The sequence below is a fragment of the Lepidochelys kempii genome, chromosome 3 (genome assembly GCF_965140285.1).
Source record: "Lepidochelys kempii isolate rLepKem1 chromosome 3, rLepKem1.hap1, whole genome shotgun sequence".
Classification (NCBI taxonomy): domain Eukaryota; kingdom Metazoa; phylum Chordata; order Testudines; family Cheloniidae; genus Lepidochelys; species Lepidochelys kempii.
Window position 1 is genome coordinate 160,656,966 of NC_136382.1, and position 27,534 is coordinate 160,684,499.

Here is a 27,534-nt window from a genome sequence, read left to right on the forward strand (position 1 = left end):
ACAGTCTCACTCCATTAAACTTTATTTAGTTGACAACAGCGTAAGTTAGATGAATATCAGCATGGTGAGTTTGATGGGAACTTGAAAGACTGGAAATATTTTAAATGCACTCTTTGAACCATTTCTTTTTGATGGCCTCGTTACAACTTAAAATGCAGAGTCACACACACTCTATTATTTAAAGGTGACCTCTGAAGTTTCCTTATAGCTATCCAAATAAGTTAACCCCAACATTATTTGCTGAAGGCCTCAAATAGCAAGTGGCAGAGATTTATTTTTGAAAAATAAATAGTATTTTACATCCACTGGGATGAAAAAATACACTTAAAATAGCTTTCCAGATCCATGCCATTTGCATGTGTAAAGTGCCGTTCATCCTGAAGGCTCCTGAAGCACTGTACACACGTCAGAAACAGAGGGCCAGATCCTCTGCCCGTGTACATGGGTGTAGCTTCATTGAAGCCAATAGAGCTATGCCTGTTTACACCAGCTGAAGATCTGTCCCATGCACACTTTCTCTCTATGTGTAGCGATTATATATGCATAGATAAAGTGCTCATTCAGGCAAAAACCTAGCTGGGAGAGATGTCTTCTAATAACGGTGGATCTGAACTGTACTCCGTATATTTGGGGATTCTTTTTGGCCTCTTAACACAGGAGTTTGCTTAATACTAGTGGTTTCTGTGACAGGTTTCACTGTATAATATGTTTATAACCCTCATAAAGCCTATCTCCATAGGCTGTGTGGTTTCTGATAGCTGCTATATCACAGACTGATGCATTCTGGGGATCAGGGGATCTGAGGCCAACTAGATAGACTTTGAGGAACCTAAAAGCCTATTTCTTTGTTGAATGTACCTTTGCACCTCTTCTATTTGCAGCATTTAACACACAATTGTAGAGTTTAACTCATTTTAGTATAAAACTTTAACAGGCCTCCTTTAAAAGTAATAAACTTGTTGATCTAATGTATTGTAATCCACTGCACTGCGGAAGTCGGGTAGTCTAGTCTGTGTGCTGTGAGCTCCATGGCAAGTGCTGGCAGTGAAGGGTAGAACTGAGAGTCAAGTCTGGGTAGAGGGCAGATGTTGAAGGAAGGGATCACAGGCTGGGAACGAAGAGAGTGAGAGCATTTTGCCTGGGATCTATTCTGAGCTTAAGGGCTTGCTGAAATAGCAGGAAAAGTTTAATACAGAGATGCCTCTGAGCTGCAAAATTCAGACCTGGGTTTCAAAAATTCTAAATTTGGGGAGTTTCTTTCTCTCTCTCTCCAATCTGGGCTTTCAGTTTGGGTCCATCTCTAAGACTAGAGAATTAAATTCTTACCAGTTTAGACACTTTTAGCATTAACGAAAGAAGCCTCTGTGTGACTCTAAGTAAATATTTCTTGTGGATTTTATTTTATAGTCACCATGAGTGCAGCACAGGTGAGCAAATATCATATAATTATACAGGAATCTGAGTCAGAGTTCCAAGATTACCACAGGTTTCAGAGTGGTAGCTGTGTTAGTCTGTATCAGCAAAAACAAGTCTTTATTCAGGCCTAATTTGATGGTGTCCAGTTTGGGAGTGGATGGGTCACTACAAAAACTAATTCCCCACTGCTGATACTCACACCTTCTTGTTAACTGTTTGAAATGGGTCACCTTCATTACATTGGCCTCATTAGCACTACAAAAGTGATTTCCACCTCTTCTTGTCAACTGTTGAGAATAGCCCACTTCCACCTTAATTGAATTAGCTCATTAGCACTGACCCCCTCCACTTGGTAAGGCAACTCCCATCTTTTCATATGCTGTGTATTTATACCTCTCTACTGTATTTTCCACTCCATGCATCTGATGAAGTGGGTTTTAGCCCACGAAAGCTTATGCCCAAATAAAGTTGTTAGTCTCTAAGGTGCCACAAAGATTACCACAGATTTAGCATTCACTGAGATTATTTTATCAAACCAGGAAGCTGATAGCATTACTCAAAGAGAACATCAGTTAGCACGGTACAGTTGTGAAGAAGGAACAATTTGTTTTAAATGAAGGGTGTAGTCAATAAAGTAATTCTAAAAATGACATTGTGGGATTTCATGTTTATTTCTTCTTACAATTTGAGATATCAATTTGCTCACTTCACAAGTAAAAAAAATTGCATATTGCCTGCATCACAAACTCCTGTAACAAACCCCTAACTTATGTCTGAGCTGTTGAAGTCCTCAAATCGTGGTTTAAAGACTTCAAGGTGCAGAGAATCCTCCAGCAAGTGACCCGTGCCCCACGCTGAACAGGAAGGCGAAAAACCCCCAGGGCCTCTGCCAATCTGCCCTGGAGGAAAATTCCTTCCTGACCCCAAATATGGCAATCAGCTAAACCCTGAGCATATGGGTAAGACTCACCAGCCAGACACCCTGAAAAGAATTCTCTGTAGTAACTCAGATCCCACCCCATCGAACATCCCATCACAGGCCATTGGGCAAATCTATCACTAATAGTCGAAGATCAATTAATTGCCAAAATTAGGCTATCCCGTCATATCATCCCCTCCATAAACTTATCAAGCTTAGTCTTGAAGCCAGATATGTCTTTTGCCCCCACTGCTTCCCTTGGAAGGCTGTTCCAGAACTTCACTCCACTGATGGTTAGAAACCTTTGTCTAATTTCAAGTCTAAACTTCCTGATGGCCAGTTGATGTCCATTTGTTCTTGTGTCCAAATTGGTACTGAGCTTAAATAATTCTTCTCCCTCCCTGGTATATTTATAGAGAGCAGTCATATCTCCTCTCCGCCTTCTTTTGGTTAGGCTAAACAAGCCAAGCTCTTTGAGTCTCCTTTCATAAGACAGGTTTTCCATTCCTCAGATCATCCTAGTAGTCCTTCTCTGTACCTGTTCCAGTTTGAATTCATCCTTCTTAAACATGGGAGACCAGAACTGCACACAATATACCAGATGAGGTCTCACCCAATGTTCCCTCTAATTTTTGACAGGCCGTGTGCGCAAATAATTTCTTCTGTGCGAATTGTGCTTCTGTGCAAATTTTTGTGCGTGCGGCATTTTGCCGTGTGCACGGGGTTTAGATCTGTGTGCGTGCGCACACATACACAGTTTAGAGGGAACAATGGTCTCACCAGTGCCTTGTATAACGGTACTAACACCTCCTTATCTCTACTGGAAATACCTCGCCTGATGCATCCCAAGACCGCATTAGCTTTTTTCTCACGGCCATATCACATTGACGGCTCATAGTCATCCTGTGATCAACCAATACTCCGAGGTCCTTCTCCCCCTCTGTTACTTCCAAGTGATGCATCCCCAGTTTATAACAGAAATTCTTGTTATTAATCCCTAAATGCATGACCTTGCACTTTTCACTATCATCCTATTACTATTACTCCAGTTTACAAGGTCATCCAGATCCTCCTGTATGATATCCCGGTCCTTCTCTGTATTGGCAATACCTCCCAGCTTTGTGTCATCTGCAAACTTTATTAGCACATTCCCGCTTTTTGTGCCAAGGTCAGTAATAAAAAGATTGGTCCTCATACCGATCCCTGAGAAACTCCACTAGTAACTTCCTTCCAGTCTGACAGTTCACCTTTCAGTGTGACCCGCTGTAGTCTCCCCTTTAACCAGTTCCTTATCCACCTTTCAATTTTCATATTGATCCCCATCTTTTCCAATTTAGCTAATAATTCTCCATGTGGAACCATATCAGATGCCTTACTGAAATCAAGGTAAATTAGATCCACTGTGTTTCCTTTGTCTAAAAAATCTGTTACCTTCTCAAAGAAGGAGATCAGGTTGGTTTGACATGATCTACCTTTTGTAAAACCATGTTGTATTTTGTCCCAATTACCATTGATCTCAATGTCTTTAACTACTTTCTCCTTCAAAATTTTTTCCAAGACCTTGCATACTACAGATGTCAAACTAACAGGCCTGTAGTTACCCGGCTCATGTTTTTTCCCTTTCTTAAAAATAGGAACTATGTTAGCAATTCTCCAGTTGTACGGTACAACCCCTGAGTTTACGGATTCATTAAAAAGTCTTGCTAATGGGCTTGCAATTTCATGGGCCAATTCCTTTAATATTCTTGGATGAAGATTATCTGGGCCCCCTGATTTAGTCCATTAAGCTGTTCAACCATCAACCTCAGCCTGGACCAGTCCACACAAGAGATCCACCTCCTGGACACTACAGGGCTAATAAGTGATGGTCACATAAACACCGCCCTATACCGGAAACCTACTGACCGCTATACTTACTGCTATACTTATGCCTCCAACTTTCATCCAGACCACACCACACAGTCCATTGTCTACAGCCAAGCTCTACGATACAACTGCATTTGTGCCAATCCCTCAGACAGAGACAAACACCGACAAGATCTCTACCAAGTGTTCTTACAACTACAATACCCACCTGCTGAAGTGTAGAAACAGACTGACAGAGCCAGAAGAGTACCCAGAAGTTACCTACTACAGGACAGGCCCAACAAAGAAAATAACAGAATGCCACTAGCTATCACCTTCAGCCCCCAACTAAAACCTCTCCATTGAATCATCAAGGATCTACAACCTATCCTGAAGGACAACCCACCACTCTCACAGCTCTTGGGAGACAGACCAGTCCTTGCTTACAGACAGCCCCCCAACCTGAAGCAAATACTCACCAGCAACCACACACCACACACCAAAAACACTAACCCAGGAACCTACCCTTGCAACAAAGCCCGTTGCCAACTGTGTCCACATATCTATTCAGGGGACACCATCATAGGGCCTAATCACATCAGCCACACTATCAGAGGCTCGTTCACCTGCACATCTACCAATGTGATATATGCCATCATGTGCCAGCAATGCCCCTCTGCCATGTACACTGGTCAAACTGGACAGTCTCTACGTAAAAGAATAAATGGACACAAATCAGACGTCAAGAATTATAACATTCAAAAACCAGTCGGAGAACACTTTAATCTGTCTGGTCACTTGATCACAGACCTAAAAGTCGCAATTCTTCAACAAAAAAACTTCAAAAACAGACTCCAATGAGAAACTGCTGAATTGGAATTAATTTGCAAACTGGACACCATGACATTAGGCTTGAATAAAGACTGGGAGTGGATGTGTCATTACACAAAGTAAAACTATTTCCCCATGTTTATTCCTCCCCCCCTCCACTGTTCCTCAGACGTTCTTGTCAACTGCTGGAAATGGCTCACCTTGATTATCACTACAAAAGGGATGTGAGTGTGTGTGTGTGTGTGTTTTCTCTCCTGCTGGTAATAGCTCACCTTACCTGATCACTCTCATTACAGTGTGTATGTTAACACCCATTGTTTCATGTTCTCTGTGTATATAAAATCTCCCCACTGTATTTTCCACTGCATGCATCCGATGAAGTGAGCTGTAGCTCACGAAAGCTTATGCTCAAATAAATTTGTTAGTCTCTAAGGTGCCACAAGTCCTCCTTTTCTTTATCCGTGTATTATTATTGTTATTGCAGTGGTGCATAACAGCCCCAGTCAAGACCAGGACCCTATTGTAGGCACTGTACAAACAGAGATGGTCCCTGCCCCCAAAGCTTACATTCTAAGTAAGCCTAGCTCTTTAATCTAATTAGGCCCAATCCTGAAAATGCCTTGACATCGCTAATTCCAGCACCCTCATTGAGCCACATTCAAGTCTGTAGGACCCTGCACGGTGAGAAGGGTCTGACGTGCAGCATTAAGGTCAGTGTTGAACCATGATTCCTTATTTAAGAATACCTGACTGAGGGCTGATCTATCCACAGACTTGTACCAAAATAACTAAATGGGGTTTGATTCGCATTTTTTGTTATTTCAGTGCCAGGCTGTGCGTGGATATCACACAGTTTCATTTTAAATAGGAGTGTTCTATTCTGAAATAAGAATATCCACACATAGACTTGTGCCAAAATAACAAATGGTGCCACTTAAAAGCACTGTAGTTCTTTTGGTGTGAGTTGTGGGTGGATAGACCAGCCCTTAATGTCTATCTAAAATATAGTTATAGTTTGGATTAAAGCTCATGACGCATGCTGGTGGGTGTAACTACTGCCCTTCATTTAAGATAGTAGAAACAGTTAAGTTTCCAATCTCTGGATTGGAAGGGACCTCAGGAGGTCATCTAGTCCAACCCCCTGCTCAAAGCAGGATCACTCCCCAATTTTTGCCCCAGATCCCTAAATGTCCCCCTCAGGGATAGAATTTATATCCCTGGGTTTTGCAGGCCAATGCTCAAACCACTGAGCTATCCCTCCCCCCTGGGTCTGGTGCTGGCTAAAAGAGGTTTAGTGCTGTGAGCAAGGAAACTATTGTTTGGTTCTTCCTCTGTTCAGAGAAATAGGACTTCGTACACTCCTTGTAAATAAACAAGATGCATCAAAAGTCCCTGACTCCATCATCAAATTTTCCTCCTAACTGGAACAACGTGCAAGACCCCATATTTTTGTGATCTAGCCTCCTTTGAAGGAAGTAGAAATGACTGAGTGATGGAATTGCTGGCATTCGCCTAAATGCTAGGACAGAGGGAGATTTCCCCTGGGGAATTCTTGTGAAGGACTTCACTCTGTGGGCACGCATGCTGTCCTAGGGGAACAGGACCTTACATTACTATAGTAAGACTCAGAATGAGCACAGGGAAGGCTTCTCATTTAATTGAAGAGTCTATATAGTTTTGTGCTGACTAAACATTCCCAAGGTTGCCATCCTTGAGGTCAAGCAATTCCCAGCTGCTGACACACAGTAGTTAATGGGGCAGGCTCTATTTCAATAGTTGCAACAGCCTGGCCTGTAACACAGAGAAGGCATTTCCAGACATCACATATGGGGAGAACTCTAACTCGTCCTTACCAATGGGCTGTGTCTGTTCTCCGCTGGATGCTGTTATAGCAGGAATACCAGGAGAGCTGCTCCACCATCTCCTCAAAACTAGCACTGTGTGCTTCAGAGCAGGCCAGCAGCAGCAGCCGAGGAACTTGGAGGCAGGGGAGCCAGTAGCTGGGATACATAGAAAGATGAGGATTTAAATTCCCACTTCAAAAGCTGTTGTTTTCCTCTCCACATCAGGAGCCCCTCCTCTACCACACCCCCCTGCTACCACAAGGACCATGATTAATTCTGCTTCTTCAACCGTGCTCATGTGGGGCAAAACATGTGTGATACTACAGTTCAGTGCTAGCAACGTGTATGGACCCTGCCTGTATGCAAAGCGGTACTGAAATACTCTCATGGTACGTGCTGGTATCCTGGAAACATGGTGACACCAGTATGGCATTTCCTTACCCCTCGGACCAGCATTGTGTGTGTGTGTGTGGGGAGAGATCTTTCTCATCTCCGCTTATATCAGCTAACTTTTTTTTTTTAAGAGCCAGGCCTTAAAACACGAACTACAATGCTAGGAGAGCTATGCATGTTTTAGTTTGAGAGTTACATTTCGCTAAATGATGGGCACATCTATGGGAATTGGTACAAACATGTCTCAGAACTTCCTGGGCAGCAGTTTAACCATCAGCAGTTTCCTAATTAGGCTTCTGATGCTGGGAGGTGCTGGGCACCTTCATTCCAATTCAAGGTTAATCTCAAGCTAGTGACAGTCAAGGGCATGCGGCTCCCAGCCTCTTGCCGAACTGGGTTGGACGTTCTGCTACAGTGAATACACTTATCTAATTTTTAAGAAGTTAACTGCTGCCCTCTGATGTTAAAGCACACACCAGTTTAGACTATTTGGGCCAGATCCTCAGCTGCTGATTTACACCAACTGATGATATTGCTATGTGTGTCCACATGAAGAAACTAAGGCTGGGTTCAACGCAAATATCTCAGAAGTAGTATTTGTTTTCCTGATCTTTTTCTAATGCCTCAGGGAGCCATTTGGGGCCATGAAAGAACATGAAGTCTGTTTTTTTCCCCCCCATGGTATTTCCATCATCCAGAAATTAAAATTCTGTGGGAAGCCCAGACCTTGGATTGCTTCAGTCACATAAATTGCTCCCTGAAGGCATTAAAAAGCATGTAAAAACATGGTCTAAACACCAATAAAATTTGGAAGTGGTTCTGTACCAGGGCCGTCACCCCACTTCAGCCCTGAAAGGGTTAAAAGCCAGCCCTTGGAGAGGGCTGGGGGTGAGAGAAAAGCTTAGGCTGATTGGGGAAACAGCCACAGCTGGGGCCATGCCCCAATCAGGCCACAGCTGGCCCTATAAAAGGGCTGTGAGCCAGGTGCTTAGAGAGTCTCTCTCTAGCAGTGGAGAGAGAAGGATCTGGCAGCTTGAGGGAGATGGGTACCTGGTGTGGAGCAGGGCTAGGGAAAGGCTAGAGGAGTGGGGGAGCTCCAGCCTGCAGGCTTTACTAAAGGCTGGGAAAGATATTGGGGTTGCAGAGGTGCAGCTCATGGTTAGGCAAAGGCAGCAGGCCCAAACCCTCCTTGCCAATGATGACTGGATTACACACTGCAGTCTGCCCCAGTGAGCGCAGGCTAGATGGTGACTGGCAGTAGCCACTGAGGCAAGGTGGGGATAGAGGATGGGTGTTCCCTTGGGAGGGGAGACCCAGAGACTATGGGGGTACTGCAGGGGGCAGCACCCCAAGGTAAAGGGACACCAGGGTCTGGGAGGCACATGGGGGCCAGTGCAGGTGAGACACTGGCCTGCAGAAGGTGCTCTGGAGAGCTAATTCCCAGGAGGTCCAGCAGGAGGTGCTGTGCTGGTGGGTTGTCTCATTGCTACAGGCCCCAGACTGGAACACCAAATCCACCAGTGTCATCAGCCCTGGAAACTTTGGCAGAATTTAAATCAAGATTTGGGCCTAACAGTATTAAAAACACAAAAGCTAGAATCTGCCCACCCCTCCTGGAAAAATAAGCAAAATAGATATATTTAAAAACAAACAAACAAAACAATCCAGCAACTAGACTTCCAATAGGATCTCACAGGGCACTCTACTTTGGCATTTTATTCAAAGAGTATTTCAATTAGTGGTGTAGGACAAAATGAAGGAACTGCAAGGCCATATTTTATTGATGCACATTTCTATCTTGAAACTTGCATGTTCCCAGGTGACTGCTGGCTCCTAGCAGCCATTGCATCTCTTACCTTGGATCAAGAAATCCTGTATCGAATTGTTCCCAAAGATCAGAGCTTCCAGAATAACTACGCTGGGATCTTTCATTTCCAGGTAACTCTTGCTAATCCATCAAACAGGATCAAGATGTGAGGAACAAAAGAAAGATCCAATATTTAGGTAAATGTAGCTTGTCTCATTGCTGATGACAAGTTAGATATTCAGCAATTAAGGTGTGCAAGTGAGATAGACAGGGAGGGGGAGAATAGACTATAACAAAATGGAATTATACATACTCTGTTGGCTAGAATTCTGCTCTCTTACACCTGTGTAAACCCAGTGCTGCATCACTGGTGGCAAGAAAGTTACTCCAGATTAATAACACTGTGATCTAGAGCAGAATGTTCTAGGTCAGGTGCCAACTTTTTCACAGTATAGGCCACATTTCATCTCCACAGGGAGATTGTCCTGTGGATTTGCCTGCCTCCCAAACTTTGTCTGGTTGTCTATCTGCCCCCTCATTTGTGATCACATAACATCCTGGTGGCAACTCCAGCAGCTACTTACACAGAGAATAAATATTAGCTAAGTACACAGGCTTACATTTCCAAAAGTGACCAGTGTTTTTGGGTGCCCCAACTTGAAGTACTTTTTAAGGGGGCCTTATTTTTTCTGTGGGTGGGTGCACAGCACTTTCTGAAAATGAAGCCTCTTCAGGGTGCCTCAAGTTAGGCACCCTAATGTACTTTTCAAAATTTAGGCCTTAATACATCCCAGCTGCCAGCCAGGTCTTTGTGAACACGAAAAGTACTCCATGGACCACACTATGAGAATGTTCTAGATGTTCCTTCCAAGGCAGCAATAACATTACCTATTAATAAACCTTCATATAGTACTTGTAAATGTACCAAAGCCTTACAGAACCTAGTAAAGCAGAGCATAGAAAACACATTGGTCTCTGTTCCAAATGATGTGCAGCGTAATATCGATGGGACAAAATGCAGATATGTTTTCAAATACGGGAGACTGAGGAGAAATCAATGGGGAGGAGCCCAGTGTCGGAAGGATTCCTCAAAGTGGGTTTTCATGAGGGATGTGGAGATGGAGAGGAGAAGATGAATGGCCAGCAAGAAGTGGGACACTGTTCCATAGCACAGGGGACAGTGAGAAGCAGAGAATGGCAGGAGGATTTTTAGCAGGAAGGTAACTGTAGCACACCACTCTAACCACCCTTTCTTTCTTTCCTTAGTTCTGGCAGTTTGGGGAGTGGGTGGATGTTATTGTTGACGACAGGCTGCCCACCAAAAATGGGCAGCTGCTCTTCCTTCACTCAGAGGAAGGCAATGAGTTCTGGAGTGCCCTGCTGGAGAAGGCCTATGCTAAGTAAGTGGGGCTAATTCTGAGAGAGGCCATAATAAGTGCAAGGAATGCGACTGTCTCAACCCATGCTGGTGCCAGGCCCAACACATTCTGCCCTAGTGTCAGTCTCTTATTCCTCCTCCTTCCTCTCTCCACACCATTTCTTGTTTCCCACAAACACTTCAGGGAGAACTGCCAATCTTCTGCCCCAAGATGTTTTATCTACTAGTTTCACAAGTAACACTTTTATGTGTACAGTAACAGATTGGGTTCTACACCATTATTTCTGTAATGCAAATGTGTGGGGGTGTGTGTGGAAACTGGCCAGATGCTCCTTGTTGCATCTCTGTTATCTTATTTTCTTCCCCATAGATTGAATGGATCATATGAGGCTCTCACAGGAGGCTCCAGTATAGAAGGGTTTGAGGATTTCACGGGAGGCATCGCTGAGTCTTACGATCTGAGGAAGGCCCCACCAGATCTATATCAGATCATCCAGAAGGCCCTTCAAACTGGGTCATTGGTTGGCTGCTCCATTGATGTGAGATACCATCAGTATTTTATTCTTTCACCATCAGAACTCTGATCTGTGTAGCAGGAAAAGCTCAGGTCAGCAGCAGGCATTGTTACTATGGAAGGGCCTTTTTCAATGCCCACTGAAGTCAGTGGAGACTTTCAACTGATTTCAGTGGGCTTTGGTTCAGGTCTTGAATGGGCAACCACCCATCGTGTCTCCCTGCTCAGGAAAGACCCTAATAATTAGAGCTGGGAACTAGGAATCATATTTCTGGGTTCTATTTCTGACTTTCCTCTCATTACCATTTCATTTTACTCATCTGTAAAATAGGTTAGCACTGCCATGCCTATCTCACAGGAATTGTGAGAGGTTTTATTCATTTGGGGCTATTGAGATCCTTGGATTAAAAGAGCTAGAGATGTATAAAGTGCTATTATCAGCACAAACTTCTTAAATGTTAGGTTAATGTGACTCCCTGACTATCTCTTCAGCCCTGATGTCTGACACGGCCTCACATAGAATCATAGAATATCAGGGTTGGAAGGGACCTCAGGAGGCCATCTAGTCCAACCCCCTGCTCAAAGCAGGACCAATGCCCAACTAATCATCCCAGCCAGGGCTTTGTCAAGCCTGACCTTAAACACTTCTAAGGAAGGAGATTCCACCACCTCCCTAGGTAACGCATTCCAGTGTTTCACCACCTTCCTAGTGAAAAAGTTTTTCCTAATATCCAACCTAAACCTCCCCCACTGCAACTTGAGACCATTACTCCTTGTTCTGTCATCAGCTACCACTGAGAACAGTCTAGATCCATCCTCTTTGGAACCCCCTTTCAGGTAGTTGACAGCAGCTCTCAAATCCCCCCTCATTCTTCTCTTCCACAGACTAAACAATCCCAGTTCCCTCAGCCTCTCCCCATAAGTCATGTGTTCCAGTCCCCTAATCATTTTTGTTGCCCTCTGCTGGACTCTTTCCAATTTTTCCACATCCTTCTTGTAGTGTGGGGCCCAAAACTGGACACAGTACTCCAGATGAGGCCTCATCAATGTCGAATAGAGGGGAATGATCACGTCCCTCGATCTGCTGGCAATGCCCCTACCAAAATGCCATTGGCCTTCTTGGCAACAAGGGCACACTGTTGACTCATATCCAGCTTCTCGTCCACTGTAACCCTTAGGTCCTTTTCTGCAGAATTGCTGCCGAGCCATTCAGTCCCTAGTCTGTAGCGGTGCATGGGATTCGTCTGTCCTAAGTGCAGGACTCTGCACTTGTCCTTGTTGAACCTCATCAGAGTTCTTTTGGCCCAATCCTCCAATTTGTCCAGGGCCCTCTGTATCCTATCCCTACCCTCCAGCGTATCTACCTCTCCTCCCAGTTTAGTGTCATCTGCAAACTTGCTGAGGGTGCACTCCACACCATCCTCCAGATCATTTATGAAGATATTGAACAAAACTGGCCCAAGGACCGACCCTTGGGGCACTCCACTTGATACCAGCTGCCAACTAGACATGGAGCCATTGATCACTACCTGTTGAGCCCGACAATCTAGCCAATTTTCTATCCACCTTATAGTCCATTCATCTAGCCCATACTTCTTTAACTTGCTGGCAAGAATACTGTGGGAGACAGTGTCAAAAGCTTTGCTAAAGTCAAGGAACAACACGTCCACTGCTTTCCCCTCATCCACAGAGCCAGTTATCTTGTCCTAGAAGGCAATTAGATTAGTCAGGCATGACTTGCCCTTGGTGAATCCATGCTGACTGTTCCTGATCACTTTCCTCTCCTCTAAGTGCTTCAGAATTGATTCCTTGAGAACCTGTTCCATGATTTTTCCAGGGACTGAGGTGAGGCTGACTGGCCTGTAGTTCCCAGGATCCTCCTTCTTCCCTTTTTTAAAGATGGGCACTACATTAGCCTTTTTCCAGTCATCCGGGACTTCCCCGGACTGCCATGAGTTTTCAAAGATAATGGCCAATGGCTCTGCAATCACATCCGCCAACTCCTTTAGCACTCTTGGATGCAGCGCATCCAGCCCCAGGGACTTGTGCTTGTCCAGCTTTTCTAAATAGTCCCGAACCACTTCTTTCTCCACAGAGAGCTGGTCACCTCCTCCCCATGCTGTGCTGCCCAGTGCAGCAGTCTGGGAGCTGACCTTGTTCATGAAGACAGAGGCAAAAAAAGCATTGAGTACATTAGCTTTTTCCACATCCTTTGTCACTAGGTTGCCTCCATCATTCAGTAAGGGGCCCACACTTTCCTTGACTTTCTTCTTGTTGCTAACATACCTGAAGAAACCCTTCTTGTTACTCTTAACATCTCTTGCTAGCTGCAATTCCAGGTGTGATTTGGCCTTCCTGATTTCACTCCTGCATCCCCGAGCAATATTTTTATACTCTTCCCTGGTCATTTGTCCAATCTTCCACTTCTTGTAAGCTTTTTTGTGTTCAAGATCAGCAAGGATTTCACTGTTAAGCCAAGTTGGTCGCCTGCCATATTTACTGTTCTTTCTACACATCGGGATGGTTTGTCCCTGTAACCTCAATAAGGATTCTTTAAAATACAGCCAGCTCTCCTGGACTCCTTTCCCCCTCATGTTGTTCTCCCAGGGGATCCTGCCCATCAGTTCCCGGAGGGAGTCAAAGTCTGCTTTTCTGAAGTTCAGGGTCCGTATTCTGCTGCTCTCCTTTCTTCCCTGTGTCAGGATCCTGAACTCGACCATCTCATGGTCACTGCCTCCCAGGTTCCCATCCACTTTAGCTTCCCCTACTAATTCTTCCCAGTTTGTGAGCAGCAGGTCAAGAAGAGCTCTGCCCCTAGTTGGTTCCTCCAGCACTTGCACCAGGAAATTGTCCCCTACCCTTTCCAAAAAGTTCCGGGGTTGTCTGTGCACCGCTGTATTGCTCTCCCAGCAGATATCAGGGTGATTGAAGTCTCCCATGAGAACCAGGGCCTGCGATCTAGTAACTTCCGTGAGTTGCCGGAAGAAAGCCTCGTCCACCTCATCCCCCTGGTCCAGTGGTCTATAGCAGACTCCCTCCATGACATCACCCTTGTTGCTCAACTTCTAAATTTAATCCAGAGACACTCAGGTTTTTCTGCAGTTTCATGCTTGAGCTCTGAGCAGTCATACTGCTCCCTTACATACAGTGCAACTCCCCCACCTTTTCTGCCCTGCCTGTCCTTCCTGAACAGTTTATATCCGTCCATGACAGTACTCCAGTCATGTGAGTTATCCCACCAAGTCTCTGTTATTCCAATCACATGTACCGGTGATGGCATGAGTCCCTCATAGAGTTGTGGCAATCTGCCCCAAGTCTGATTTACTTAGTGACAGCATGTCAGCTCAGACTCCTTCACGATATTTCCTCTCTGACCACATTCCTTTGACACTGGAAAAGAAACGACTAATTTGCCTGGTTCATCCAGCTTCTAAAATGCAATTCTAACTACTGTTCGGATTCAAATGCTGCCTGCCTACAGCCCCAGACACTCAAATGGGGAGAAGGTGACAGACTCAAACTCTTTGAGAATATCTTACATTCGCTCTATGGTGCCTTTCAAGTATGCTTTATTATGAGGTACTCTAGGTCAGTCATTTGAGACCCACACTCACCCTTTTCCTCACACACAACCTGGAGTTGGCTCCATTTCTCAATCCTATAAATCACCGACATCTGTAATAGGCAGTCTCAGCAGTTATAGAAAACATTAGATAGGTTAAAAGAAGCCCACATCTTTCAAATTTGTTTCTTCCTCTTGTCCCTCAACGTTTTTTTTTAAAGTTGCACAGTAAAAAGGTCAGTGTTGTATATCTGAATCTTGGCATACTGAGCCCTTTATATTCACCAGAGGCTGAGTTTATTATTGACTTACTGGATTCTAACCAGCCGAGCTGAGCTCTGGATCTCAGTTCAAATAAAAGTTTGTAACTGAAACTTCTCTCTATAATGGACTGGACCTGAATCTTTGAAATTGAGAAAATTTGGATTCATATTTCAGCTCCCCCTCATCCCAAGTCACAGATGTGTTTGGAACTGGGGTTCTGGAGATACAAAGCAGAGCTCCAGGGTTAGGGTCCATTTCTGTTTAACACAGTTTGTATTGTTGAATTTTTTTAGAATACCATTTAGATATCTGCAACTGCATTAATTTGGTCTTTAAAACTGTGTGCGCGCGCAATATATCACAGTATTTTCATTGCCCTAGATCACCAGTGCAGCTGAAACTGAAGCTATCACAAGTAAGAAATTGGTAAAGGGACATGCTTACTCTCTCACTGGAGCAGAAGAGGTAAGCTCATACATAATGGCTAAACCTATTAGGTTTCCTATGGGTAAACCTGACCTATACAGTGTTGATGAAACTTGCCATCACACAGAATGATTTACCAGTCTAACAAACAACATAATTTTGGGTTTGTGATACTACACGGCCTTTGACAACTTGCTGATGGCTCTCTACATTTGACCCCATATGAAAATGTTGCTAATATCTTTACAGCCACAGAGACAGAGATTGACTGTAATAATTCTTTAGCTTGAAATCTTTCCCCTTGGTGATAACCTCTCAGATACCTTATTCAAACCAGTTTTCTTCAGCAAATTAGCATAGCCTGCGACCTGCATTGTACTAACTGACTATATTATAAACTCACTTGAACCTTACATTTCACAAGCTTTCCCTACATATCACAAGCTACCGTGATTATAGAGGAGATTCTGCTAAATAACTTAGTGCAGCAGCATAATTGGTACAATCTTCTGAAATGTCACATGCTGTGGAGAATGCAGATCTTGTGCTGTGCTGTAGCTGATGCTCATCCTTGCATGTTACCCATATATTGTATGACTCACCATTAGGCCTGTAAGTAATGCTATTTTTGTAGTGCTGGGTTGGTGGTGAAGGGGAGAGTAAAATGATGATGGGGGTGGGAGATGTTTGGTGGGTTTTTTCTCTTGACATCCCACTAGAGTGCAAATTGTGGGTTTTTTTCTCTAGCTGTAAAAGCGCATACTACAGGATAATGAGTAAATTAACATAATGCTCAGACTCTGCTTGCTGTGGATCCTACAGGTAAACTACCGTGGACGCCCAGAGAAGCTAGTCAGGATTAGAAATCCCTGGGGTGAAGTGGAGTGGACCGGAGCCTGGAGTGATAAGTAGGTTATTATATTCTGTGCCATCCCTCTCCTCACTGTGTTCCAATATCTTTTAAAAATTAAATTGGTAATATCTGCAGTTAATAAGCCACACAGCACATTTGGAAAAGGTGTTAAATCAATTGATCTTTGTCAGAAGTAAAGCATTATTCATAAATTAGCAGTGCTGGCTATTGATCTGTTCTCATCATGGGATTTACCTCCTCCCCCCAGACAGGACTAGGGTGATCAGATGTCCCAATTTTATAGGGACAGTTCCGATTTTTGGGTCTTTTTCTTATATAGGCTCCTGTTACCCCCACCCCCTGTCCCGATTTTTCACATTTGCTGTCTAGGCAGGGCTCTCTATTTGTGGAGAGTAGTCTGTAGTTCTTGCTGTGAACAGGACCAAGGAAGTCAGACCCATGTCATTTCGCAAGGTGACTCTCCTCATGCCTGTATCCTACTGATGCTGGTGAAATACCAGTGTAGTATTCAGTCAATTTCCATGGCTAGAAAACACAATAGGGCCAAATTGCTGTGCAACGCCATCGATGGGACTGCAAGGCCTAAGAAAGGGCAATGTTTCACTGCAGCTGGAGAAGCTCAAAAGGCTCTGTGTTCAGCTAAGCACCCAAACATTTGAATACCCATCTGAACCGCTCTGAGCTGGAAGGTGGGCTTGGTATCTCGTGAGAAGTATGGTCACAACGTTTCTAAGATTTTTCTTGGGTTTGGTCAGGTTGAAAATAGCATGAACATTTCTCACACAGGATTTTGATATATCTGCTTCTCATCCCGGCTGGCTGAAATTATAGCATTGAGTTTGTGTGCAACTTGAGCAAAGCTTTAGGGTGAATCTTACTTGTATTGGACCTGGTTTGCTCACCCTAAAAGTAGTCTGCTTCATATAGACTAACAGGGCCATATTCTGATCTCAGTCACACCTGTTTTACTGTGGATCATCTCCACTGAAATCAATGGAGTTACTCCAGATTTTTATGGGATCAGATGAGAGCCTGGCCTACTCTACAATAGTATGATAGAGATGGAATAGAAGCATTGGATACCTAGTCCTTCCCTGTGACCAGTGCAGGATTGCTCCCTGTAGTATATTTTTCTAGTGCTCTTTCTCCATTCTTGTTTTAAAATGTCCCAAATAATGGAGGTTTCACCACTCTGCTTGGGAGACTTAGACATTAGAATAGATCTCACACTGAGAGAACATTTCCTGATAGTCCTAGTGATATCTGTGCATACTTGCAGTTATGATTAAATGTGGGGTTCATTTGCCACAAATACAGTTAAATGTAAAGCCTGATTCTTTGACCAGTTTGTCTAAATTTCCAACTGTATATAGAGTTAATTTGCATTTTGCACAGCCCTTGGAATGAGTAAAAAATCCAGTCATTGAAGGAAATATGTACTTTTATCTTCTGTAAGTATAGAAAGATTCCAACTTCCTGACATTTTTATAAAGTAAAATGTAACTACTATACTTATTGCCTCTTGTGTTTTGCCTGCAGTGCTCTAGAATGGAATTATATTGATCCCAAACAAAAACAGGCTCTGGATAAGCAAGCAGATGATGGAGAGTTTTGGTAAGAATCATTTAGTGGGATTAATCCTTAGGAAACTGTACATGGAGATGTACAGCATTGCTTTGGATGGTGGTTGAGGAAAATACCACTATCCAAAGGGTTAATAACACAGCCAGGATGTGTGAGAGAGCCTGTTGGTTATCTCCCTTCCCATTCAAATATGACCTGTATATTAGGGTTTCTATAGCATGATGAGGTGGCAAGGATGTAGCTCAGATGCTCAATATTTTGTGGCTTGGATTTGGCTAAATAGTAGTGAGGAAGTTCAGCTTTATAGCTTGGTAGCATCTATTTACCGGGAGTGAGTGGAAAATCCAGCCCAGTATTTGGTTACATGGATTAATATTGAATTGATCTTTGTAGAATTCTACCCTCAATTAGAATGGCAGTTGTCCTCTTTGTGCAAATGTAAATAGCTACACAAGGTGCAAGACAGTGGAGAATCAGGGACGGATCTGATTCAGATTTTCTTTGCTGTGGATTTATTCAGTGTTAATTCCACTGACAGTGATGGAGTTATGCCTGATTTATGCCAGTGGAAGTGAAATCAGAATCATTCTGAGTGCAAGGAATGGTGTCAGTCCCCATGAGTGCTTGAATATCTGTTGGCAGTGTGTCCTGCTTTCCTGGGTAGCTGGCAACATGACCTGTTTATCTTCTAATGTAATAATAAGGTGAATGTTACCCAGGCTGAGCTATCAGAGGGGGGTAAGAAACATCAACAATGGAAGGATAACCAATTTATTTATTTTTTAAATCTCTGGGACTATCTGGATGTATGGCTCATTCCCCACATAGCTGCACTGATTTCAGTGAAATTATTTGGGTACTAAAGTATGATTCAGCATGAGCAAAGGTGGCACAGTTGAGCCCTTAATGAATATTAGCCATTGAGAACTGTTGCCTTAAAGGGGTGGTTGGGGTTCCTAAAAGCCAATTTTAGTTCCAAAGTTCAATTAGACTGAATTTCAGGGAATTCTCCTGTGGTTCTGCTATTTTCTGCCCCATTAGAAAAGGGATCAATTCACAGTGGGTCTGGCTATGTTCCAAGTTCATGAATTCACCATGGTCTCTTTGTGTTCTTTGTCAGGATGGCATTCTCAGATTTTCAAAGACAGTTTACACGGCTTGAAATCTGCAACTTGACTCCTGACACCCTGACGAATGACAAGGTTCATAAATGGGGCCTGACCTTATTCAATGGTCAGTGGAGACGGGGTTCTACCGCTGGTGGCTGCCAGAACTATCCAGGTAAAGACCCAGGTGAAACTTGTTTGTGTGGTGAAGAAATAGATACAATTTCTTCCAACACAGGTTCCATGTTGTATCACTGTTGAAGCAGCAGTGTGGGTTGTTTCATGGAGGTGTGTGTTCTGGTGTTTTTATAGTTGGATCAAAGAGGTGAAGCAAAGATCTGGACTGGTTTAGTCCGGGGTCTAGGCTCAAGGCTGAATCAGGACTGTCTGTTTGGGTTTGAAGTTGAAAACTTGCAAGTGCTCTCATGAGATTTCAGCCAAAAGTGGCAGAAATTTCATGAGATCAGCTGGTATTTGGAGATTTCCATTATCAGGACTGGCTGGGAATCTGAGATCAGTCATTTTCATGAGATTTCTGCCATCTTGGGCTGCATCAGTGCCTGATTCAGAAAATAGGTCAAGTCTCCTTTTCTCTAATTTGGAACGAGAAGCTTAGAAAGCAGTTAAGAGCCAGAAGGGTTTGGATCTGAAGTTCCTTCTCTAGGGTTTTTTACCTATTTTCTACACGTGTTGATATTAACCCAAACCTATGTGGTCTAAATCAAAACCTGATTCAGACCCATTTTCTCATCAGGGTTTCTTTCCTCACTTGAGCAGTTAATTTACTGCACAGTGTCTTTTCTTTATGCACTTTCCCTGCCTGTATTACTCAGGCTTCTGACTGGACTAATCACCAGTGGATTGTGGAAGCCACAATACAGTCACAATTCAACACTAAAAGACACAGAGTATCGTAATTTGGCCTTGCATTTTCAGGTCAAACCTGAAGAGAGGCCCTCTGGGATTTGGCCATATAACAACAAGAGTCTCAGCAGAGGACATTTCCTGGGACTAAATGACTACTTGGTGTTGATGGCATTGGCTCCTCCCAGCTAGTCATTACTCCCCAGGAGATGTCTTTGTAATTTGTTATTGCTTAAATAAATATACAGCACAGCTGGAAAAACATGGAATCATATAATGTAATGGAAAGGTTTGACTGAACCCCAAAGAAGGTCTTTCCAAAGTGCTGTTTCTGTACGTCTCATGAGAATGACCTCAGTGGCAGTGAAATCAAATGCTCTTTCCTATCATTTTCCCTTGGGATTTTTTTAGTGACATACTGGACCAATCCTCAGTTTAAAATCAAGCTGGATGAGCCCGATGATGATGATGATGAAGGAAGCACTGTGCTGGTGGGCCTTATGCAGAAGAACCGCAGGAGACAGAAGAAGATGGGGGAAGGTCTACTCAGTATTGGCTATTCTCTCTATCAGGTATAGTAAGTCCCTTTTAAGGGGTTACTCAATGCTGTGCTCTCCTCGAGATCGGCAACGCTCAGGGAGGCTTTTGACTTTTCAGCATCACCTCAGTCAGGTTTTGGTTTTGCGAGATGGTTCAAATCCTTCTCTCATTCGATCTGACCCCCGTCGCATGGGAGTGTTCAGATAAATGGTTCAGGGTTTGTACCATTCAGTTTCTAACAGAGCGCTTCAAAAGTGGAGGTGGCTAATTTATCAACAGTCTCATTCAGGTCTTTTCTCTTGCAAAGCCTAAACAGTGCTGGTTCATAATGGAAGGAGATTCCAGATAAATGGTTCAGTTTTAGGCCCATCACTAGTTCCTGCTGTTCGCTTGAATTATTTTTCTTTGAATATGCAGATTGTGTTAGCTTCACTACCTACCATAGTATTGTTCTGTTGGTTTCTGGTTTTATATAACAATTGCGTCACCACTGTCTGTGTAAACAGTTGGATAATATACTGTAGGGAACAATTCTGCAGAGGCCGGAGATGGGAGTAGGACTTTTCTATCTCTAACTTCTGTGATGCCATGGAAACAAAACAAAAAATCTGAAATTCCAACTGATATCATAATTCATTGCTTTTCTGCAGATATGAGATCATGAAGTGTAGCATAGACTCCCATAGGCAAAGGTCTTTAATGGGAATGACTAACTTTTGCTAAAGTAGCTTGTGCATTTTGGTTCCCTTATCTCCTGCACATGTGGGATAGCTTTTCTTCAGGGCTGAAAATGTGGCACTGGTACAAAATTGGCAAGGGTTTTCCCTGGTGCTAACGTGTCTGTGCACACAGCTAGCTCTGTGTTTCCCATGCCATCTGTTTAATACCAGGCAACCCAATCCATTTGCATTCTAGAATTTGCACATTAAAGAATGGCTCTCTCTACTTATCTATCACCATAGACAGACCAAAACACAATCTTTCTGCCTTAGTGTATTTCTGTCTTGGGAGATCTCACTCACCTGCCCACTTAATAATCTTTTACTTGTTAGGGTAGATCTAGTAACTCTTAACAAATGAACTCTACCTTGAAAGGAAGGGCTGCTAAATCCTCTAACCTGGACGCTCATCCATGATACAAGCTACCACTGGTGCTTTCGCCTATGGATGGATATAATTTCAGCTGAGACTATGGCCAAGGAAGACCTACTCTAGTCAGGAAAATGCTGAGCAGATGTGTATAACAAGAAAAGAGAATGGGCATACTGAAGCTTACCTGCCTGGTAGAATCTTATATAAGTCATGTCACTGAAGCTAACTGAAAGACAATTACAGTAGTAATAACTCTTACAACTGAGTGCACAGGCTGATACTCTTATATGGTATGAGCCTCCAACCAATGCACTCCTATCTAAACTAGACATAAAAGACATTCTATAAGGGTATGTCTACACTACGAAATTAGGTCGAATTTATAGAAGTCGGTTTTTTAGAAATCAGTTTTATATATTCGAGTGTGTGTCTCCCCACAGAAAATGCTCTAAGTGCATTAACTTGGCGGAGTGCTTCCACAGTACTGAGGCAAGCGTCGACTTCTGGAGTGTTGCACTGTGGGTAGCTATCCCACAGTTCCCGCAGTCTCCGCTGCCCATTGGAATTCTGGGTTGAGATCCCAATGCCTGATGGGGCTAAAACATTGTCGCGGGTGGTTCTGGGTACATGTCATCAGGCCCTCCCTCCCTCCGTGAAAGCAAGGGCAGACAATTGTTTCACACCTTTTTTCCTGAGTTACCTGTGCAGACGCCATACCACGGCAAGCATGGAGCCCGCTCAGCTCACTGTCACTGTATGTCTCCTGGGTGCTGGCAGACGCGGTACTGCATTGCTACACAGCAGCAGCAACCCATTGCCTTGTGGCAGCAGACGGTACAGTACGACTGGTAGCCGTCATCGTCATGTCTGAGGTGCTCCTGGTTGCCTCTGTGAGGTTGATCAGGAGCGCCTGGGCAGACATGGGCACAGGGACTAAATTTGGAGTGACTTGATCAGGTCATTCTCTTTAGTCCTGCAGTCAGTCCTATTGAACCATCTTATGGTGAGCAGGCAGGTGATACGGATTGCTAGCAGTCCTATTGCATCATCTTTTGCCGAGCAGCCATGAGATGTGGATGGCATGCAGTCCTTCTGCACCGTTTGCTGCCAGCCAAAGATGGAAAAGATAGATGGAGTGTATCACAACAAGAAATAGACCAGATTTGTTTTGTACTCATTTGCAAACCCCCCCCCCCCCCCGTCTAGGGGACTCATTCCTCTAGGTCACACTGCAGTCACTCACAGAGAAGGTGCAGCGAGGTAAATCTAGCCATGTATCAATCAGAGGCCAGACTAACCTCCTTGTTCCAATAAGAACAATAACTTAGGTGCACCATTTCTTATTGGAACCCTCCGTGAAGTCCTGCCTGAAATACTTCTTGATGTAAAGCCACCCCCTTTGTTGATTTTAACTCCCTGTAAACCAACCCTGTAAGCCATGTCGTCAGTCGCCCCTCCCTCCATCAGAGCAACGGCAAACAATCGTGCATCTGAGTTGAGAGTACTATCCAGAGCAGTCACAATGGAGCACTCTGGGATAGCTCCCGGAGGCCAATACCATCGAATTGTGTCCACAGTACCCCAAATTCGACCCGGCAAGGCCAATTTAAGCGCTAATCCACTTGTCAGGGGTGGATTAAGGAAATTGATTTTAAGAGCCCTTTAAGTCGAAATAAAGGGCTTCATCGTGTGGACGGGTGCAGGTTTACATAGATTTAACACTGCTAAATTCGACCTAAAGTCCTAGTGTACACCAGGGCTAAGAGGCTATGGGTGAATTTTTCAAAAGCACTTATGTGACTTGAGAGCACAAGTCCCATTGAAATTTGTGCTCTCAAATCACTTGGGTGCTTTTGAAAATCATGTCCTATATTCATAAGTGCAAATTGCAGCAGTGCTTTTTAGCTATTTTATTAACTTATCAAGGGCTAAATTACACAGATTAAAATTGCTTTGCAAAACTATTTGCCTTCTGGCAAATATTTTAATCGCAAGTCAAAACAGATATCATCATTACATTTCTCATCAGTATTATGGTAATGGCGGGCAAATAGATTTTATGCCTGTTCTCATAAATTTTCAAAACAATTTTGAACTAAGTTCTCATTGCCTCTGAGTAAAAACAGAACATTTGGCCAAATCTTGAAATTAATTTTCCTTTGGAACAGTGCTAGCACAAGTGGAAACTTTGTGCATGGACTAGAATTGCATTAAATGGTTGTACATAGGAATGAAAGACAAACTACCTGAGTCTATAAAATGTGGCATTAGTTAACATTTCACCCAACTGACTGCAGAAGATACTAAGCAGCCTCTTTTCATTATTAACTTCTCTTTTGCAGGTCCCTGAAGAGGTATGTACATTCCACTGGAGACTTCCATCCTCCAGATGGCCACCACCTGTTTAATACAACTGCTGCTTAAAGCATGGTGCCTTCTAAACTGACTACAAACCTTCGGGAGAACTTTGACTGGGGTGTTTTTTTTTTAAATCACTAAATTGATATTTGAAGACCAACACTGCACTTCTGAATTGCCATTTTAAAGGAACTGTAGGATGAGGTTTCATCCCAGTCAGATTTTGATCTCATTTACACTAGTCTAAATATGGAGTGACTCCATTGACTGCCATTGATCTTAATATAACTAAGATCAGAATTGGATCTGTGTGTCTAGTAAAGATTATGGCAGAACAAGGTCCATACTGTATTTTCCTTTCCTGCTTAGAGGAAACCCAGTTTACATTATTTAAAGAAATATCAAACTCTGTGGCTCCCTCTATCTTTGCTGGGCAGTGGCACAATGTCATCAATTTACCCAACTCTATCTCCTCAATCAAGTGTCAATGTTAAGATAAAGAGGCTTTCCATTTCTAAAATTAGGACCACAAAGGGGTGTTTAGAGCTAGATGGAGTCATGTTCATTACTATAGTGTAGCATTCTGTGCTGCCAATTTTGCTGTTTTTTTTTCATCCCCTTTGTTCTTGCCCAATAACGTAATGTGCAGCTATGTACCAATTATCTGCTCTCTGTTTACAGCTTCAGACACAAAGGGAAATGGAACTTATACATTGAAAAAATGCTGGATCTGATTTCTGAATTTTTCATTGCGTGTAGTTTCACTTCAGAATGGGTGGGGAGAAATAGTTTGAATAGTTGATTATACCAAAACCCAATCCTTACTTTAAAAAAAGAGAAAAGGCACCACATTATTCTATAGCTTACAACAGAGATGCTGTAGTGTTTAGGGCTATTATTGTTAAATATACTACTTTTATATAAGAAGTTACATCTGATCACCCTTACAAATGAGTTCAGCTCATTTACCCTGTGACCTGGCTTTATAGTCAAGCCAGAAATACAATCAGTGTAGCAGTCGGCACACCCTCTGTCAAACATGCTCCACCTTTCTTGTATCATTGCCTTGATGAGTCACACATTTTGAAGGAAAAGTTTATGGAGTAAAGGTAAGTTGAATGAGATTTCTAAAGGTGTATTTCGCACTGGGATCTTGTTTTTAATTGTGTTCCGCTATGAGTGGCTGATTTGCTTAAACTCTGTAGAGTGTAACCAGATTATCAGTTCATGGAACTCTTGAGTTGGATTTTCAAAACAGATAAGGGATTAGCCACACATTTCCCACTGAAATGAAGGGGAGTTGTGTGGCTAAATCCCCTCGTTGGCTTTGAAAACCTCAAGCCATGTTATCCTTATGCCTACTGTTAGAGGTAGAAGGTGCTTGAAGTTTCCATTGCAGCAGCTCATAGCTCACCTAACATAGCCAATAAAAAAAATATTCTGTTTGTAGTGTTGCTGAAGGACAACCTGCATCCATTCACAGTTTTGGATTATGGATACTGTCAGAAGCAAGGAATAGATGATAGGGCTGTGAGGCTGGTGAAACAGGTGACTGAAGAAATCTGAGAGTTAGCCATGGTACATAGGTGCTAGAGCTTCAATGCTAACAAACATCTGCATGAATTCTGAATGGCCATTTGGCTTGTTCATATGTGTGTCCCTTATTGCTATACATGAACACTCTCATGACTAGGGTTTTGTCCTCTTGAATATTTTGTGCTCACGAATGCCACAGTGATATGAGAACAAGCGTGTTAGCTATTCACTCTTTTCCTGTTTAAAAAAATTTAGTCCTCCAATCGCAGAGCAGAAACAGCATGTGACTTTCGGGTTGCCAGTTTTCATTGGATGTATTCCTGGAGATTTCATCTCATGACATAATCTTTAAAGATTAATCTTTAACTCCTGGAGACTCCACGCCAATCCTGGAGGGCTGGCAGCACTATGTGGCTTAGGTGACCAATCACATGCCATGAATAGTCAAAGCGAACAGTTTGCAAACACCCCATAGGCTGAATAAAATTTGTAAAAAATCAGTCTTTTCATGTACAATTCATGAAAAGAAAGTGCTAAATTAACAGAACAACTTATTCACAACAAATTTGTCAAGCTGTGAGTGCACATTAACATGGTTCTATTTGCTATTGTCTCACAGACATTAGAGACACATAAGTTTGATCCTGATAGAGTTAAGCACCATCCCCTTTCTGTTGTTCAGCCTGTTCTGGGTTTGTTTTTTATGTTGATATGGCAGAACATTCGTGCTTGTCTCCCTTGCCTGCACTCAGAGGTTATATTGCTTCCAAGTAGCATAAAGTTCTGGGGATGGCTTTTAAACAATGAAATAGAACTAGGGAAATTAGGCTTTCTGGTGACTTTATCCAGTTGATTTTTTTTTAATAGAATATTATTTTTGCCAGCTGAAAAATCACACAGATGTCCATCTGAGCCGAGATTTCTTCACAACCCACCGACCAGTAGCCCGGTCTGACACCTATGTTAACCTGCGCGAAGTCTCCAGCCGTCTCAAACTGCCCCCAGGAGAGTACCTCATTGTGCCATCCACATTCGAGCCTTTCAAAGATGGAGAGTTCTGCCTTAGAGTTTTCTCTGAGAAACAGGCTAAAACTCAGTATGTATCTTCTTCATAATTCTGTCTGCTCAAGGTGAGGTATGCAAGGAGCAAGGTGGAATGATCCACACTACATGGGAGACTTGCGAGTTGAACCTTTAAGGCCCCCAACTCAGCGCTACTTGTATCAGTCAATACATCCACACACAGGTGCCAACTTTCTCATTTCTCTGGGGATGCTCGAGCTCCACCCGCCCTCTTTCTGCCTCCACCCCACCTCTTCCCACCCTGTTGCACGCCCTGTCTCTGCTCTGCCCCCTCCCCCAGGGCCTCCTGCCTGCCACTGAACAGCTGATCCACAGTGGGTTGGAGGTGAGGGTGGGGGGAGGAGCAGATTGGCAGGGCCCACTGGTGGGTGCTCAGCACCCACTATTGTTTTTTCTGTGGGTGCTCCAGCCCACATTATAGAGCAATGGCTTGTCCACTATGTTCTAGCACCCACTACTGTAGTATCTGAATACCACCTGGGGTCTACAGAGTAAAAGCACTTTGTCAAAAAGTGCCATGGGAAACATAAAAACGGCTATATTGTGTCAGATCAAAGGTCCACCTAGCCCAGTATCCTGTCTTCCGACAGTGGCCAATACCAGGTGCCCCAGAGGGAATGAACAGAGCAGGCAATCACCAAGTGATCCAGCCCCTGTTGTCCACTCCCAGCTTCTGGTAATCAGAGGTTAGGGACACTCAGAGCATGGAGTTGCATCCCTGACCATCTTGGCTAATAGCCATTGATGAACCTATCCTCCATGAACTTTTTCTTTTTTAAACCCCATTATAGTCTTGGCCTTCACAATATCCCCTGGCAAGGAGCTCCACAAGTTGACTGTGTGTGTGAAGAAGTACTTACTTTTGTTTTGTGTTTTGTTGTTTTTTAAACCAGCTGCCTATTAATTTCATTGGGTGACACTGGTTCTTGTGTTATGTGAAGGCGTAAACACTTCATGAGTGGTGTGGAGAAAGTAAATAACGATTTTATAGACCTCTATCATATCCCTGATTAGTCTTCTCTTTTCCAAGCTGAAAAGTTCCAGTCTTTTTAGTCTCTCTTTATTCAGAAGCTGTTCCATACCCCTAACTTTTTTTGTTGCCCTTCTCCACCTTTTCCAATTCCAATATCTTTTTTGAGATGGGCTGATAAGAACTGCACACAGTATTCAAGGTGTGGGTGTACCATGGATTTATATAGTGGCATTGAAATTTTCTGTTTTATTATCTGTCCCTTTCTTAATGGTTCATAGTATTTAGCTGTTTTGACTGCTACTGTACATTGAGCAGATGTTTTCAG

At 43.3% G+C, this 27,534-nt stretch overlaps 1 protein-coding gene across 1 annotated transcript in view; it reads left to right on the forward strand.

The window, feature by feature from the left end:
- LOC140909462 (calpain-8) overlaps nucleotides 1-27,534 on the forward strand; it is a 46,598-nt gene that overhangs the window by 6,526 nt on the left and 12,538 nt on the right. The window contains exons 3-12 of the mRNA XM_073338774.2: nucleotides 9,068-9,186; nucleotides 10,322-10,455; nucleotides 10,804-10,972; nucleotides 15,155-15,238; nucleotides 16,022-16,107; nucleotides 17,613-17,687; nucleotides 18,778-18,938; nucleotides 20,039-20,199; nucleotides 23,602-23,613; nucleotides 26,038-26,249. Coding sequence (XP_073194875.1) covers nucleotides 9,068-9,186; nucleotides 10,322-10,455; nucleotides 10,804-10,972; nucleotides 15,155-15,238; nucleotides 16,022-16,107; nucleotides 17,613-17,687; nucleotides 18,778-18,938; nucleotides 20,039-20,199; nucleotides 23,602-23,613; nucleotides 26,038-26,249 — 1,213 coding nt within the window. The remainder of the gene's footprint in view (nucleotides 1-9,067; nucleotides 9,187-10,321; nucleotides 10,456-10,803; nucleotides 10,973-15,154; nucleotides 15,239-16,021; nucleotides 16,108-17,612; nucleotides 17,688-18,777; nucleotides 18,939-20,038; nucleotides 20,200-23,601; nucleotides 23,614-26,037; nucleotides 26,250-27,534) is intronic.